The 16866-nt window shown below is 39.1% G+C and overlaps 2 protein-coding genes across 5 annotated transcripts; both read left to right on the plus strand.

Moving 5' to 3' along the window:
- Nucleotides 1–7896: 7896 nt before the first annotated feature.
- On the plus strand, nucleotides 7897–10430 carry LOC121996071 (putative glycerol-3-phosphate transporter 1). The gene is made up of 3 exons (XM_042549883.1): nucleotides 7897–8013; nucleotides 8395–9424; nucleotides 9499–10430. Exons 2-3 carry the CDS (start codon nucleotides 8419–8421, stop codon nucleotides 10062–10064), a joined length of 1572 nt encoding a protein of 523 aa, XP_042405817.1. The 5' UTR covers nucleotides 7897–8013; nucleotides 8395–8418; the 3' UTR covers nucleotides 10065–10430.
- Nucleotides 7900–16197, plus strand: LOC121996072. 4 transcript variants are annotated; one of them, XR_006115959.1, is made up of 9 exons: nucleotides 7900–8013; nucleotides 10520–10587; nucleotides 11125–11393; nucleotides 12380–12446; nucleotides 13543–13591; nucleotides 14206–14250; nucleotides 15396–15499; nucleotides 15598–15742; nucleotides 15911–16197. XR_006115959.1 is itself a non-coding variant. In XM_042549886.1 (8 exons), exons 3-7 carry the CDS (start codon nucleotides 11160–11162, stop codon nucleotides 15457–15459), a joined length of 459 nt encoding a protein of 152 aa, XP_042405820.1. In that variant the 5' UTR covers nucleotides 7900–8013; nucleotides 10520–10587; nucleotides 11125–11159; the 3' UTR covers nucleotides 15460–15499; nucleotides 15911–16197. The 4 variants fall into 4 exon arrangements, 3 of the variants coding, with proteins under 3 accessions (XP_042405820.1, XP_042405819.1, XP_042405818.1); XM_042549886.1 differs by lacking the exon at nucleotides 15598–15742; XM_042549885.1 differs by lacking the exon at nucleotides 15598–15742 and having other exon boundaries at nucleotides 15396–15432.
- Nucleotides 16198–16866: the final 669 nt, after the last annotated feature.

The following is a 16866-nucleotide window of genomic DNA, read 5'->3' on the forward strand; positions in this document are numbered from 1 at the left end:
TTTCGATCCTACACATTTATCATAAATGTAGACATTTGACCAATGTGATTCTTATTTCTAGATAAATGTTTATACCAAAAGCTAGGCTTTTAGTATACACTCTAACACCTTTTCTCTCTCTCGACGTTGTCTTGCCCTAGGCGATTTTCCAGGCGATTCTTCCGTCTGCCTCGCTCGTTCACTCCGACGGGTTTCTCCAGCGAAGGGGAGCTCTTCCACTTCTCTTCTGGTTCTGCTCTTCTCTCTCGACGTACTGGGTAGCCTCTTTTCCTCGTCTCTGCGTCCTCACACAACATGCGGACTCAAAACCCTAACCCTAAGTAAATTTCTTTGCTCTCCTCTTTTTTTTTGGGTTTTTGCTTCTATATTTGACCTAATCTATATGTGCCTTGTGTGTCTTTGTGCATTGCATTATACCTCATGCATTGCATTATCTGCATTGCCCTTGCATTTTTGCATATCCTTCCCTATTGCACTGCCAAACCGTGTGCCATCTCTTGTGTTTTTTCCCCACAGAAAGAAACAAAAGGTTCGTGAATCGGGCGAAGGATCGTCTGTACCTTCCTCACGTCCTCAACCTCCTACTGATCCGAGATTTCCAAATGCTGCAATGCAACAAGCCTTTAGCAAAAACACCTTCAAACTTATAACCCCCTATAGGACATCTTGTTTTGATACCTATAATCGGTTCAAGCATTATAAACTTGACTCTTTGTTGACCTATGAGAGGGATGTCAATGTAGGTCTTGTCTCCGAATTTTATAATAATTTACACACTTCTAATGGTGTAAATTATCGCACTCGTGTTGCGAAACGGAGCTTGGACTTCTCCTATGAGATTCTTCGATCTTTCCTTAACTGTCTACCATCCACCAATGATTTTGTCTTTTATCCCACTCTTCCCGATGAGCTGCCTCCACCTTTTGAGCATATCAGCATTGCATCCATGCATCAGTTTCTTTTTGGTCGTCCTCGTCCGGATGGACCAAATGCTCAAATCACAAAATTTTCTTCGCTTGAGTTGTCGGTTGAAAACAACGCCTTGTTTAAAGTGATCATCAACTGCCTTTTCCCCATTGTTTCTCGTGCCTTAGCCGCTCTGCGACCTCCTCACATGTTTGCCCTCTATGCCATTCGTCATTCCCTTGACATCAACATCGCTCTGAACATCTTTCATTGCATCATTCATTTTACCCAACCCGTGCAGCAGACGATACATATGCCTTTCGGGCATCTTATCACAGATTGGCTGGAGTCCCAGAAGATAGATGTCTCCCGGGGAAGGCTGGAGCACATGACTGTGGCTTATTCTCGGATTTCTTCCCGCTCCTTCACGAAGACGGGCTTAGCTGGTGGTCCAGCGGGAGTTCGATGGCGCGATGGACGTGCTTTTGGTGAGGGGTCCAGGGCTCGCCGCAGGGGGGATGCACAGGCATTGGTTCCTGCGGCAGATGATGTTGAGGAGGATATCCCCGAGCCAACTTCTCCGACATTCGAGGAGACTGTCGACACTCGCCTGGAGGAGCTGACCATGGAGGTAGCCGACCTGCGTTCCATGATGGAGACCATGGTCTATCGACAGACTTCGATGCAGGCGACTATGGATACATTAGTGGATTTAGTGAGCTCCTGGGTGACGGGTAATCCATCTCAGTCTGCTCCCTCCACAGCTCCCATTCCCCAGGCTGAGGATGTTGCTGGTGCTGACACTGAGGCGGTTCCTGCTCCAGCTACTACTTCGGCTCCTCCTCCTACTGCTGCTGATCCCCCTCCTTCGGGAGATGATCTTATCGAGTTTTATGTCTCTTTGTGATATGTCTTTGTACGACTTATGGATGGTTGTTATGGAGTTCTTATGTGAACTCTCTTTTGGTCATCGACTTATGGAGTCCTTATGTTATGTGAACTCTATTGTACAAATTATCGATTTTTATGTCTATCCTTTATTTTGTTTCTACAATTCACGTGGTTACATTTTATTAATATCTGTGTGGTTTAGGGGGAGTACTCCTTGGGTTATTGTGTTTACTTAGTACACATTTTGAGGGGGAGTTCTGTTTTTTTTTATATTTGACAAAGGGGGAGATATATGTTGAAGTTCATGTTAAATAAAATTTAAATTGAAACTCAAGCTTACTGTTTATGCTCATACTTACTGCTTATGATTTTTAGCATTGTTGCAATTATTATTTATCAATTATACTATTATGGTATATTGGAAATTGGCCTAAACTTAAATAGATTGTCAAATATCAAAAATGGGGAGATTGTTGGTGCAATCATGCCCTGGAAGTTTCAATGTGTTGACAATTATTTAAGTTTAGGTTAATACGTTGGATCTAACATACAGTGTGAGTTTGCAGGAGAAGTTCTTGCAGGTCGGAAGACCGGATGCAAGGCAAGAGAAGTCCAAGAAGGTCGAGGACCGGATTCTTGGCAAAAGAATCCTTGCAGGTCAGAAGATCGGATGCAAAGCAAGAGAAGTCCAAGAAGGTCGAGGACCAGATTCTTGGCAAGAGAAGTTCCTGCAGGCCATAAAGCTGGATGCATATCCCTCATGTATCAGAAATCGATTGGAAAAACGATTTAGACACGGCTGTGAGACAGAATGCCTCTGGATCGATCAGTCGATCGATTGGAAGGAAGACAATCGATCGGTTGATCGATTGGGAAGGATCTGCGCGAAGCACAGAGTGCTTCTGGATCGATCAGTCGATCGATTGGGGAAAACCAATCGATCGAGCGATCGATCCAGGAAGCTTCTGTGCGAAGCACAGAATGCTTCTGGATCGATCAGCTGATCGATTGGAGAAAATCAATCGATCCAACGATCGATTCAGGAAGCTTCTGTGTGACGCACAGAATGCTTCTGGATCGATCGGCCGATCGATTAGGGCAATCCAATTGAGCGATCGATCCAGGAAGCCTCTGTGCGAAGCACAGATTTCCCTTGGATCGATCAGCCGATCGATTGAGGTTACTCAATCGATCGGGCGATCGATTCACAAAGCTGCGAACTCACTAGCAGAGGTCTGAATCGATTCAAGAATTGCACCGATCGATTCAAACTTAAGTGAATCAATCTAAGTCGTTGATTGTGACGCGATGGTTTCCAACGGATACTTATGAATCGATCCAAATATGACTCCGATCGATTCACGGCGACGACTATGTGAGAAACGGCTAGTTTTCTCAACGTTTAAAGGCATGGAAGAAAAAGAAAAGAAACAAGACACAAAGAAACACTGTTCCATTGCTCTCCAAGGTCTCAACTCTCTCAAGATCTTCAAAAGGTGCTCAAGTTCGGAATCTCCCTCTCGCTACTTTCTCAAATCTCACGTAGCGAAGAAGAAGCCTTTCCTAAAGTCTGTAATATTTCTTTTCTTCTTCATTGTGGTGAGTGTGATTCTTTACTTTGGAGAGGGAGGGTTGTAATTGTGTAAGGTTTCTCCACCTTCGGTGTGATTCCGAGAAGGAGGGCTTTTGATAGTGGAAGAGTGTGAGTGATGTGGATCCTTGGACTAGTCACCTCCTTGGGGAGGTGGATACCAAGTAAATATTCGAGTTAGCATTGCCTTCGAGTTTCCGCTGCGCAAAATCAAGTTGATCAAGAAAACGAAGTGAGCTATTCACCCCCCTCTAGCTCAACCGATCCTAACACTACTGAGGTATGTTTGGGGAAGCGTGCACACATCGAGAAGCGTGCCCGCGCCTCCCCGGGGTCCTATATAAGGACCCCCAGACTTCGACAAAGGTATGCAATCTTGATCACTGTAGCCACAATATCGTTACTTTGCTCTTCTTCTTCGCTGCCTGACTTGAGCGTCGGAGGGTCGTCGCCGGGAAACCCCTCCCGGCTCGGCTTCTTTGCAGGTCCGTTGCAGATCCACATCACCAGTCGGAGACAGCGGAGAGCGCCACGTCCCCAGCGTCCATCGACTCAGCGCTCGGACAGGATCAAGTATCATAGTATTGTAGAATGTGAATGGGTATGAGCTTGGGTATCATTCTTAAAAATAATGTTTGGTTAGTTGAATATTTTCAATCGGAATGATTTAAATTTTCTTTTTTACCCTTAGAGGAAAATAAGAGAAAAAATTAAATGGAAGATAAAGTTGAATATGAGAGAAACATATGATGAGAGAGAATGATGAAAGAGAAAGTGTGATAGAAAAAAATGAATAGAGGGAAAGTGTGATGAGAGAAAATGAGGAGAGAGAGCGTGATAGAAGAGATTGAGAAGAGAAAAAATATGATGAGAGAGAAAGTATGTTGAGATAGAAAGAGTGATGGGAAAAAATGAAGAGAGAGAAAGTGTGATGAGAGAAAATGAGGAGAGAGAGCGTGATAGAAGAGATTGAGAAGAGAAAAAATATGATGAGAGAGAAAATATGTTGAGATAGAAAGAGTGATGGAAAAAATGAAGAGAGAGAAAGTGTGATGAGAGAAAATGAGAGATTGAGGAGAAAAAGTATGATGAGAAAATGTGATGAGAGAGAAAGTGTGATGGGAAAAAATGAAGAGAGAGAAAGTGTGATGAGAGAAAATGAGGAGAGAGTGTGTGATGGAAGAGAATAAAGAAAGAGAAAGTGTGATGAGATAAAATATGGAGAGAGAAAGTATGACAAGAGAGATTGAGGAGAGAGAAAAGTATGATGAAAAAAATGAGGAGAGAATGAAGAGAGAGAAAATAATGAGAGAGTGTGTGTGATGAGAGAGAATACAGAGAGAAAATGATAGAGAATGTGTGATGAGAGAGAATGAGGAGAAAGAGTGTAATGGAAGAGAATGAAGAGAGAGCAAGTGTGATGAGAAAAAATATGGAAAAAGAGTATGGTAAGAGAGATTGAGGAGAGAGAAATAATGATGAGAGAGAAAGTATAATGAAAAAAATGAGGAGAGAATAAAGAGAGAGAAAATAATGAGAGAGTATGTATGATGAGAGAGAATACAGAGAGAAAATTGTAGAGAATGTGTGATTAGAGAGAATGAGGAAAGAGAAAGTATGTTGAGAGAGAAAATGTGATGATAGAATGAGGAGAGAGAAAATATAATTAGAGAGAACAAGGAGAAAGAGTGAAATGAAAGAAAAATTGAACAAATATACTAAGGTCCAAAACTTAATTCTTATCCCTATTCTATCAAAACCCAAGGGAAGGGGTGAGTTTCATCCATACCCAAGTTTTTGGGTTTCATTCCAAAATCTTAATTATATTCCATCAACCAAATACAAGGTTTGAGAATGACTCCATTTCTTCATTCCTAAATCTCTAAATCAAACGCCACCTAAATACTAAAAGTGGCTTATTTGATTTTTCCAATCAAATTTAGTGTTCTAAATTCACCTAAATTGTTATAGCACTGCCTAAATAAACTCATCTAATAGTGTTATTAAATCTATTTTGTGAGTTATATAAGCTCTACAAAAATTATAAATATTTTTTTAAAAAAATAATAGAGAAAAAAACGTGAGAGCAAAAATTAAAAGGCACAACGCCTTTCAAAAAAAAAATGATACCCTCTCATAATTTTGTGTTAAAAATACTACTTTTGATTTAACACTATTATAGAAATTATCAATTAATTTTTAGAAATATAGAAGCTAACAGTTAGTTATTAAATATTATAGAAATTAAATGCTAGTTTTTATGTGCTTGATCAGGATTATAGTGTGTTCATTTAAAATATAATGAGTACCGTAATATCTATACATTTGTATTTCTCGCTACATGCTATTTTAATTATATTATCACTCATACAAATAAAATTAAAATGATATAAATTCATCAATATATTATAGAAGCTAGTTAAGCTAGTAACTAGCTTCCAAATGTTATAGAAGTTATATGTTAATTTTTATATGATTATGATTAAATAATATTCATTTGGAATGTGATGAATGTCATAAAATTTATATTATTTATTTTATTTATTTAAATATTATTTTAATCAAATTATCATTTGTAAAAAAAAATCAAAATACATAAAAGTCACTGTTGTACAAACTAACAACTAACTTATATAACAATAGAAACAAGATGTTAGAGTTTATATAACGTGTAAAAGCTGATTGATAATTTTTAAATGAGATACTAATTTGACTTTTGTAAATGATCACTTCATTTTTATTTTTTCCCACAAAAGTGATATGACTCTGTCAAAATAACAGTAAAATCTCCACGTAAGTAACAAACTATTTAAGATATTTAAACATTATGAATTTAAAATAATTAAGTTTTAGAAAATAATAATAATTAAAGTGGTATAAATTTTATAATTTTGGGGGTAAATTAACTTTTTTCTCTATGTAAATAAAAATAATAATTTTAGTTCAAATTATATCATGGTTTATTTTAAAATTATTTTATTTATAATCTTGATCAAAATTATTATATAGCTGGACCTGAACTCCAGGTCCATATCAACATTTAACTCAATATCTCAAATAAAAATTTGATCCTGTTCGAACGCTGAATCGACGGACGTTGGGACGTGACACTCTCCGTTGTCTTCGACTGATGATGTGGATCTCCGGCGGACTTACAAAGAAGTCGAACCGGTAGGGGTTTCCCGGCGACGACCCTCCGACGCTAAAGTCAGGTAACGAAGAAGCAGAGTAACGTTACTGTGGCTATAGTGATCAAGATTGCATACCTTCGTCGAAGTCTGAGGGTCCTTATATAGGACCCCGGGGAGGCGCGGGCACGCTTCTTGATGCGTACACGCTTTCCCAAACATACAAAAGTAGGATTGTGTCAGAAAAGTACGCCTGACGCCATTCCGCAATCATCCGAGCATATCCCGGATGTGATGGTGGAAACTTTTATCGTACGATATTCTGTCCGCTCCGGTCGCCGACCATGCTGTTTGTCGACGGCAGGTGTCTCGAGGACGAAGCTACCATCTGTCATTTTTATCTCCTAGCGCTCTTATCTGTTCCCGGGCCGAACGGAACGGCCGCTCGGCGCTCATGTCCTCCAAGAAGCCCTATTCACGTGATCGGCTGGGATTGCAGATTACTGTCCTGCAGCTCGGTCGAGCGTCTTGACCGCTCGGCTTAAAAGACTCTTTTACCTTGAGCATCGGAAACACGTCCCATGGTCGGGTTGTCTTTTGTTCGACCGCCTTGGAGACCCGGACCGGGCGCCCGGTCGGCCGGATGTCCGGGGATGGTCCGCCAGTCCACTCGGCACGACCTTGGTGTTTACCCTCTTAACCCTTGACCTCCACGTGTCGTTGACCTCCCGCCAACGAGTGATCCCCCGTCCTTACCACCGGATCAATTATTATCTTAGATTTAAAAAAAAAAAATTCATGCTAAATATTCAGCTATTAATTTTAAAAATAATCGAGTCAATCTCATAAAATTTTTTAATTAGATATTAAAATAAATAGAGAAGTTCTTACGGTTGATTTATTAGTCTAATATTTTTAGATAATTATGAATTAAAAAAGTTATCTATTAATTTAATGAGGTTGAAATTCGATGTTTAAGAAGAAAACGTTCTGTCACGATAACGATTATTACCTAACTAATTATTTCTCATTAGTTTTTTTGTTCTCATATTTCTCCCAAATTAATTCACCTCGAATGGCTTGGTCGTCAGCCGTTCTTTCTTTATTTATTTATTTACAGACGAGGGATTGAAACGTCAGTACATCCATGCAAAAGCTTGGACCCCACTCGAGTTTGGGAGTCCTTCACGGCACAATCGATCCTATGCCTATGGTATATTCTCAGAATATCTGATGCCGTTGCCCTGCAACCTGTGTAAATGGTCGAGGAAGCCCTTCGTCCCCTTCTTCGACGAGGGGTATCTGAGTCATTTCGGTATTGGAGTACGCTAGCTGCCATGCCGCTGCGCAAGAGCCTGGTGTGACTATAAAATCGCGCACCTCCACGCGCATCTTCTCTTACCTTCGACTTCAGAGAATCCATCCACCGATCGACTTAATTCGAAGAAGCATCCGGAGTTTATCTTGATCTTTCCCCCAAAAAAACAAGTTTCTCAGGTAAATGATTCATTTTGCCTCTTCATTCATCGCCCACTCTTGCAACTGTTAATTCGTCTTTTGATTCGATGCTTTGAATTTATTCCTCTTCTAGTGTGATTTTGGTTCTGGATTGTATGATGGGATTTTGATCCTTCTGCAGTATAATTTAGGGTTGGAAATTGTAAGGGATTTGATTCAGGCTTATACGAGAAAATTATGTCGGGGAAACGATTGGGGCTGGTTTTCATTTCTTATGGAAACCATGCCGTTTACTGGGGATTTGAGTGAAAACCTTGAAATTTTGTTTAATTTGTGTCAAGTTATTAGCTTTTTGGATCTCGGACGAGCTGTTGAGTGGTCGCCGAGTTTGCGAGTTCATCTATTTCATGCTTGTTCCAGGATAAGGCTAGTCAAATTGGTTTGATGGGATCAGCTGGGGAAGAGAGTGAACAGAGAAGGAAGATGCAAAACCAAAGGCCAGCAGGTGTTCGATTCTTGGAGCGCATTAGGGGCACAAAGTTTACCTTCACAACCTACCAAGCAATTGTGCTGGTCTTGACCTTCTTGGCCTATGCAAGTTACCACGCCGCCAGGAAGACGACAAGCATCGTCAAGAGCGTCCTGGATCCGAAGACAACCCAGTTGGGCTTCTCCCACTGGCCAAGGCTCTACTTCCATGGCGGAGTGCAGGGTGCGGATCACAGGCCAGGGCTCAAGAATGGCTGGGCTCCGTTTGACGCTTCGGACGGCGCTGCCTTGCTTGGCCAAATCGATGTTGCCTTCCTGGCGAGCTATTCGGCCGGAATGTACTTCGCCGGGCATTTAGGCGATCGGTTTGACTTGAGAATCCTTCTTACGCTCGGAATGATAGGGACTGGAATCTTCACGTCGTTGTTTGGTGCTGCTTACTGGCTCAACATACACAGCTTCTATTATTTCCTATTGGTTCAGATGTTCGCCGGCCTGTTCCAGTCCACTGGTTGGCCATCAGTGGTCGCAGTCGTCGGGAATTGGTTCGGGAAGAAGAAGAGAGGGCTAATCATGGGGATTTGGAATGCGCACACCTCAATAGGGAACATAACCGGATCGCTAATTGCTGCTGCCATGCTCAAGTATGGCTGGGGCTACTCCTTCGTCGTTCCTGGAACCATCATCGCCTTTGTTGGGCTGATGGTCTTATTTTTCTTACCTGTTAGTCCCGACAAAACGGGGATAGAGAACGACGAAACCGGGCTTGCAAAATCCGCCGAAAATATTTGCATCAGCGAGCCTCTCTTGGAAGGGCACTCGGAAGAGAAGGAAAGAGCAGTGGGCTTTCTTGAGGCATGGAGGATTCCTGGCGTCGCACCATTTGCTCTTTGCCTATTCTTCTCCAAATTGGTGGCGTACACCTTCCTCTATTGGCTCCCCTTTTACATCAGCCACACAGGTAGTCACTCTGAGAAACTCCATTCACAATTCAGCATTGGTGCTAACCAACAAGGCTTCTATGTTCATATGCAGCTATCAATGGAAGATACTTGTCGGACTCAACGGCTGGGACACTGTCAACGCTGTTTGATGTTGGAGGTGTGGCAGGCGGCATCCTTGCCGGCCACATCTCCGATCGACTCGACGCCCGAGCAACCACCGCAGCTAGTTTCATCTACTGTGCCATCCCTGCTCTCTTCTTCTACCGTATTTACGGGAGCATCTCCCTGTGGTGGAACATCACTCTCATGTTTGTTGCCGGTGTGTTTGTCAACGGGCCCTATGCACTTATAACAACAGCTGTGTCGGCAGATTTGGGCACACATAGCTCCCTAAATGGCAATTCCCGAGCCTTGGCCACCGTGACTGCTATCATCGACGGGACTGGCTCGGTCGGCGCTGCCATTGGCCCTCTGCTAACGGGTTATATATCGACCCGGAGCTGGAGTGCAGTGTTCACTATGTTGATGGTGGCAGCTTTGGTAGCCGGGCTGCTCTTAACCAGACTCGTCGTAGCCGAACTGTCTGCTAAGATTGAGTCGAGATCCCAAACCGGTGGTCGGCCGTCGGGGTCCTCTGTTCCGGAGACACTTGTGTGAGATTAGGCCGAACTTCTGCAAGACGGTTACGTTCTTGAAAATTTTGACAGAGGCGGGCTCGTTGCTTGCTTGCTGTCGATAAGAACACCGGTGGCAGTAGCATTTGATCCTTCAACAACATATCGCTTCCTGTAAATTAAGTCTCTTCTTTTTCTTCTTGAAGAAGTCCCGTTGTAGCAATATTGTATTGCTCAAACGTAGCGGGGGAAATTATATGGTGTTATATATGCTATCGAAATATAATCTTGAGAGTGGAAAGTGAAGTAGGATCGGTGAGGAAGTACTTAAGCAGGATCGTGAAGATCCCACCTCTATTCCATCGATCTTCACATTTGATTTTATTTCTTGTAATTTCAATTCTCATCATGGTTGGTGTTTCTTTTGGTTTTACTAATTCTTCATCGTGCCATATTGCCATGTCTTGTATATGATGATTTCAGAACATCTCGTTTCAGGTGATGCGTAAAATCTGCATGTCTTGAAGCTTTAGCGAATCTATCAACCGAGAACCGAGAACTTAACGGTAAGCTTCTCACACGGCAGCTGGGTGTATGTCACATTGCATGAAGTTAAATTTTAGTATAGAGAAGTTATTCAGTTTTTTTCTTCAAAATTCCTTAATGGCTTTTAGTGACCTTTTGATTACTAAAAGATCATTAAGTTTTTTTTAAACTAAAACAATCTTTTTATGGTCATATAACAATTGTGAGAATCATTGAGTTTATGATATTCCTAAAAGTTTATTCATATATAATTCTTACTATTTTTTAATCATTACTTACTACTTAGATAACAATCAAAACATTTGAGATAAAGCACTTTAATTTTTTTTTTTGTTTTTCAAATGATAATATAAGATCATTATTATTTTTTTATAATATTCTTAAAAGTCTATTCATTTTTTAAAAAAAACTATTATTTTAATGGTAAAAATGATTAAATAAAATCGTCGCCATTTGTTAATAAATAAACTTAAACTAAAAATCAGGCTTTGGTAAAGCCTCACAGTCACAGCCCTATTTTCTTTCTGCTTTTGTACCGATCTGTGTTCCATCTGCAGATTCCCTCCTCCTTCCCCAAATATGGAACTATAAAATGATCGGCATGGATGATGGCAGAGAAAGAGGACCGGCAGCTGATGTCGTCGCCACGAGCCAAGGGGTGGCAGTTTTGTCGCGATCTCCTAATGAAAACCCTGGAGATGGCAATCCGCCGGCGGCTGCTCTCGCCGACATCCTGAAGGCGCTCGAAGTCGTAGAGAGGGATTCCGTCGCCATTACCGAGAGCTTTACCTCCCTGTTCTCCTCCCTCCGTCTCGTTCTGGCAGAGGTATGACGTCTTTCATTCCTTAACTCTTCTCTCCGATTGAGGCGTCTGATCCACGGATAGAATCCCTTTCGAAATCATGGATCCTTTTGGTGTTTTTTGTATAACGTCCATGTTGAGTAGTTATTTTGTATTTGACGTCAATATATCTCTCCATCTAGGGTTTTCATGTGCTTATCGTGCAGTCGTGGTTAGTGCGAGTGTTTAGGGTTGCAGCAACACAGGGTTCGAAGTAGACGCGATTTGAGAGTGCTCTTTCATGCTGCTGCTATGTGGCCTTTAGAATCCGTATGATTCAGGTGGGACTAATCCTCCTAACTGCTCACATTCGAACGCAAGGATTAATCCCTCCGGATCAAACGGACATGAAGATTACCTTCACCCTCAGTCACCGGGAAGGGGTGCCTTCAAATTAGTTTTGGTCCAAAGGACAGAGACACTTCTGTGCCAGAATGTGAATTTAGTTAGAGATGGTCACATTATAAATTCTAACTTAATAACTTGTTATCTAGTTTTCTTAGTTCAGAAATCAGAATCCATGATGAAAAGAAAAACCCTTTTATATTTCCTTACTCTACATAGCCAAAGGATACCTCGGAGGTCAACACAGAAATACTCTGTTTAGTAGGAGTGGGCATGTGTTTGATTATTGCTTATGTTTTTTTTATTGTTCAGGATGATCAATAGATACTATAAGGATTAGTAGTTGTTAAAAGTAGCTTATTAATTAGTATGTACCATTGTGATCTCTTTTTAAAATAAAAAATCTGATTTAAACAAAACCAAACCAGATCCGAATTGAAATTTGCAGTTCTGTTTCAAGCCAAACCATTTCAGTTTGTTTTTGGGTTGATTTGGGTTTGGTTTTGCCTATGAAATTGGTTAACCGAACCATGCCTAACCCTTCTCTTTAGGTTTTGGAGAGAACCTCTGAACTTTTTCATTCACTCATAATGGCTTTTGTCCTTGACAATATGCATGATTTGCAGGCCTCTAGTACCTCACTTGAGAACATGCAGTGCTTTAATGATGTCGTTGGTCGTCTACAAGAATCTGGTACCTGCGTATATCTTGCATATAATTTAATGCTAAATTTTAGTTACACTCTTTTATAGAATGTTAAATCTATCAGACATTGTCCACTTCCAAATTATAATATCAAGAATGTACCATCATTAATGATTGAATAAGATGCTCACATATATGTCTAAGTCGTCTCCTCATGTTGAAGCATAGAAATCAACCATTCCCAACTTGAAGAACAAAGTACTAATGAAAAGATAACTGTTAGTGAAATTAAAGTGGCACTTAGTTATCTTAATCTGAAAAAAAAACTACTTTAGAGAAATACCAAGTGAAGGTCTTGCTCCTTCACATTTTGCCTAATACAATAATGCTTCTTTTGTTTGTTCCTATAATCTTAACTATTTCGTCCATCATGCAACATTAAATTTATTATTTGGAATAAATTTTATAGGAACACAAACTGAATGATTTCTTAGACAACATGGTTTTTGTTTTGTTGTACCCTTATTGTGTCACTTAGAAGTGGAATAAAATCTAATGCCTTACACAATATATGTTGGAAAGATAAATCTAACACCATATGTCGGAGGCCTTATGCATTACGTTTGACTCCATTAATCTATACCTAAGAGATGTGGATTAAAATCTGTCATTTATAGTTCAGTGAGGGGACATACCAGCCTTTATTTTATGATATGAGAATTATGTGATCTGGAACACTGAGATCATGATGGAAAAGCTGTGGGAACAAATAATGATCTGTCTTCAGACCAAGTCATTTTTTATTTTTAGCCTGATTAGTAACTTTTTCTTGGAATTATATGCTTCTTATATTCTTCAATGACATCTCTTTAAGTTGATGTGGTCAAAAAATATGCAGAATTTTCATGTGCATATTATTAGACTCTTTTTTGTTGTTATTTATAGCCATTATCAAAAGGTGAACTGCAAAATTTTTTATATTTTTCATTTCTTTTAGAGAAGATCATGACATCATTATCATTGCTTTGTACAGCTATTTTTTTTCCTCATCCTTGATGATTAAACTAGGCAATATGAATCAATACGCTTTATTTCATCATGATCAGCCCAACCGTGACTCTTATCTTTAGTCCTTAATTTGCAGCTCTTGATGCCGCAACGAAGGGCAATCATTACATAAATTCATACCTGAGGTTCTTTCTTATTCAGTAGCTTAATATACTCTTGCCATTTGATTAATCAAACCTTTAAACATTTAATCATTAGTCTTTTTTTTCAATCCTTGAATATCAACCCTTGGCACATGAAAAATTCTTTCATGTATATGTTTTCCCTTTTTTCCTTTCCATTCTTTATTAAATTGTAATTTCCTAATGTAAATGTTTACTATGTTTCACATGCATGATTTTAGTGATCCATGTTTTACTGATTTCCTTTCACATGTGACTTCGATAAGTAAAGATCCTCAATCGTAAGTTTATACATTTTGTTTGTTAGTTGTCAAGGCATAATGCAATCCTTAACCTTTTCTTATTTGTGCTTGGAGGTGACATTGTAGTGCCTTAGATCTATTGTGCTAATTGATGAGTGTAATTTAATTAACTTAAAATTTCCTGTTAACAAAAACATTATAAAATAAAAATTCTTTTATTCCATTTATGGCGAAACAAAATCTAGACTCTTTGGGCAGTGAGTCCAGTGACCATAGATTGAATATGAAAAATAAAATCTTTCTTCTGATTTGGTGGCTCCACTGCTTTGGATTATCAGTGTACTAGTGGTTAATGAAATGTTCTGTTCTTTTCAGATTGCATGAGGAAATGAGGAACTTGGAAACTCTTGCATTGCAGTTGTATCCTTGTTATTCTCATCTTTTTATATTTCTAGAAATTAGTATCGTCTTATAGTTCTGATCTTTCAGCAATTGATCTATTTATTTCTTTTACTGATAGTAGCTTATGATTGGGTTTATGTTTGACAAAATGTTCTCTTTCATGTGTCCTTGTTGCTGCAACAGTTTGAGATGTAAAGCACCAATTTCTTAAATTGGTTATCTATGAAGCAAATAGGTAATTTCGCTCACCCCGAATGCCCTTCATTGCTTGCCCCACAGCGAGATGAAGGGAGCTAAATCACGGTTCCGAGCGGCCTCGTGATTGGGAGGACATTTAATCCTCAGGGGAATGGACCCTGCGGGAATTGACCCTTGCCCAATGAAGCAACTCTACCACCCGAGTACCAACTCGGCAACTCATGGGGGCTCTTAAATTGGTTATCTAGGTCATACAAATTATGGATAGAGAAAATGAGTTAGGAGATTGCGAAAATCTATTATCTCTAATAAGTGTGATTATTATAGCGGAAGAAAATAATGTGTTTATCAAATGGGAAGGATTGCTACCATCGTTGATGTTAAATTTGTCATGGTCCATTGCAACCTAGTAAGACAAAAGGTGTTCATTTCAGTTATAGATTCGTTATGTTTGTGATGGTATGTGTTAGCAATTATCAAGGTAAAAAAAAACCATATTTTTTTGGATTTGTTTTTACATTGTGCGAGGAGTTATTTCCTGTCATCTCTTATTACTTTTTTTGTTGGGAGTATAAATTTGTACCTTTATGGAACTTTTTCATTCCTAAACCACTAGACTAGCATAGGATGAAAAAGTAGTGCATCCTGGTGGTGTGCCAAACTCAGCAGCACTAGCCACATCATCCCCACATATTATGCTATTGATTCATTTTGTATTTCTCTTGGCTTATGGATAAAATGCCTGCCCTATTAAGACTGCTGGATGCGAGTCAATATGTGAAAAATGTTACATTCTCAAGTATCATGAAATCAAAAACATAACTGTCTGTATCTTTATTATTAGATCAATATATAATCATAGGTTAACAAAACCCAGATAGTTTCAAATGAAGAATATCTGTTGCATGTATATAGTAGTTTCATACTTCCTTTATTTTCAGTCTAATTCTTAACATTTGCTAAAGACAAGTATTGAGGAAGAATGTGGACTCACTGGATCAGGTTGTCGATCGACTTTTGCTTCCGTGATTGAACATTATTTGTGAGCATTTGAAGATTGATATTACAGGTTAGCTTATGTTTTTCTGTTTGCTAGAGAAATATGGTGGATTTATGTTACAAAATCCACAATCTGATCAAGACTAATTTTATTGTTCTTATTTACAGAGTGCTCCAAGTACCAAACTCAAATGATTTTACATTGAGCTCTTCCAAACTTATCAACATGCTTTCTCTACTTAATGCAGCAACCTGAAATCACAATTCAACTAAATAAAGAACGAATGGTCAATTTGTTTAGCTCTGTATAATAGTTGAGTGATTTCCATTGTTACATGCAATATTTCAGTGTTTCATGTGCATGCAATTGTATATTAAACTTCGATATACTTGTCGCTTCTATATTATATTGTTTTTGAACTGCTTTGCTTATGCTTATTGAAAGTATTGTTATTGACACCCTCGGTGTTCTTGCTTCTAGATCTACAAGGACGAACTGCGAGATCCTAGAAGGCTCAAAGATAAAGATAAAGTTGTCAACTGTTTTTACATTCAAGTTATTTAACATTTTGCTTGTGCGGTAGCCTATAATTCTTTAGTTGGATTGTTCTCTTGTGGGACGATATTTTGTGGTTGGTGATGTTGAGCTTAGTTTGGTTGTGCGGACGGGATGGTAAGGCCTACCTTTCTTCTTGTTGCTTGTCGTGTGGTGGCTAATTTGTAGTACTTCGTGGTTTGGTTAGTTGACAATTTCATTTGCCCTACTAATTCAATTTGTGTTTGAAATGCAAGCAGAGTGTAAAACAGACTAGCTATGATATTCATCTAGAAAATTCATCTAGAAAATTCTTAAGGATAGACACATAAATGATGGGATCCACCATTTCATTTTTTGTGAGTCTCATCAATTATGTCTATCCTTAAGAATTTTCTAGATGAATTTTTTAGATGAATATCATTTCTCAAAACAGATATAGCTGCTGAGGATACAACTAAATAACTTAAAACTAAAGTAAACAAATAATGATGGAATTTAATAATTCGTAGTGAAAAATTATAATTAGCAACAGAAAATAGAGTTAAATATCTTGTAACTAAAAACGTTAACCAAAGTTAGATTGTTAACATTGAGCACGAGGATTAAATTTTTTAGCAATAAAAACTATCAAACAGTTTTACATATAGAATATAAAATAAGTAAAGAAGCTCTTAGGTCCTAAGATTCGAGTCTTGGCCTCTGGGGAGCCTTTGTCAAATGAAAATCTCAAGCAATAGTGCCTTTTAGAAGGATAATAAAGGGCGGTGTATAAAGTTCCTATCAATGTGAGACTTTAGAGAAGGATCATAACTGTAATTTTACTCACGCTAAAGCTCTCTTTCACAAATATTTGATTTGACCAACCTTCAAAGTGTTCAGATGATAGCATTTTGAGCATT

The sequence above is a fragment of the Zingiber officinale genome, chromosome 6A (genome assembly GCF_018446385.1).
Source record: "Zingiber officinale cultivar Zhangliang chromosome 6A, Zo_v1.1, whole genome shotgun sequence".
In the NCBI taxonomy this organism is placed as follows: Eukaryota; Viridiplantae; Streptophyta; class Magnoliopsida; order Zingiberales; family Zingiberaceae; genus Zingiber; species Zingiber officinale.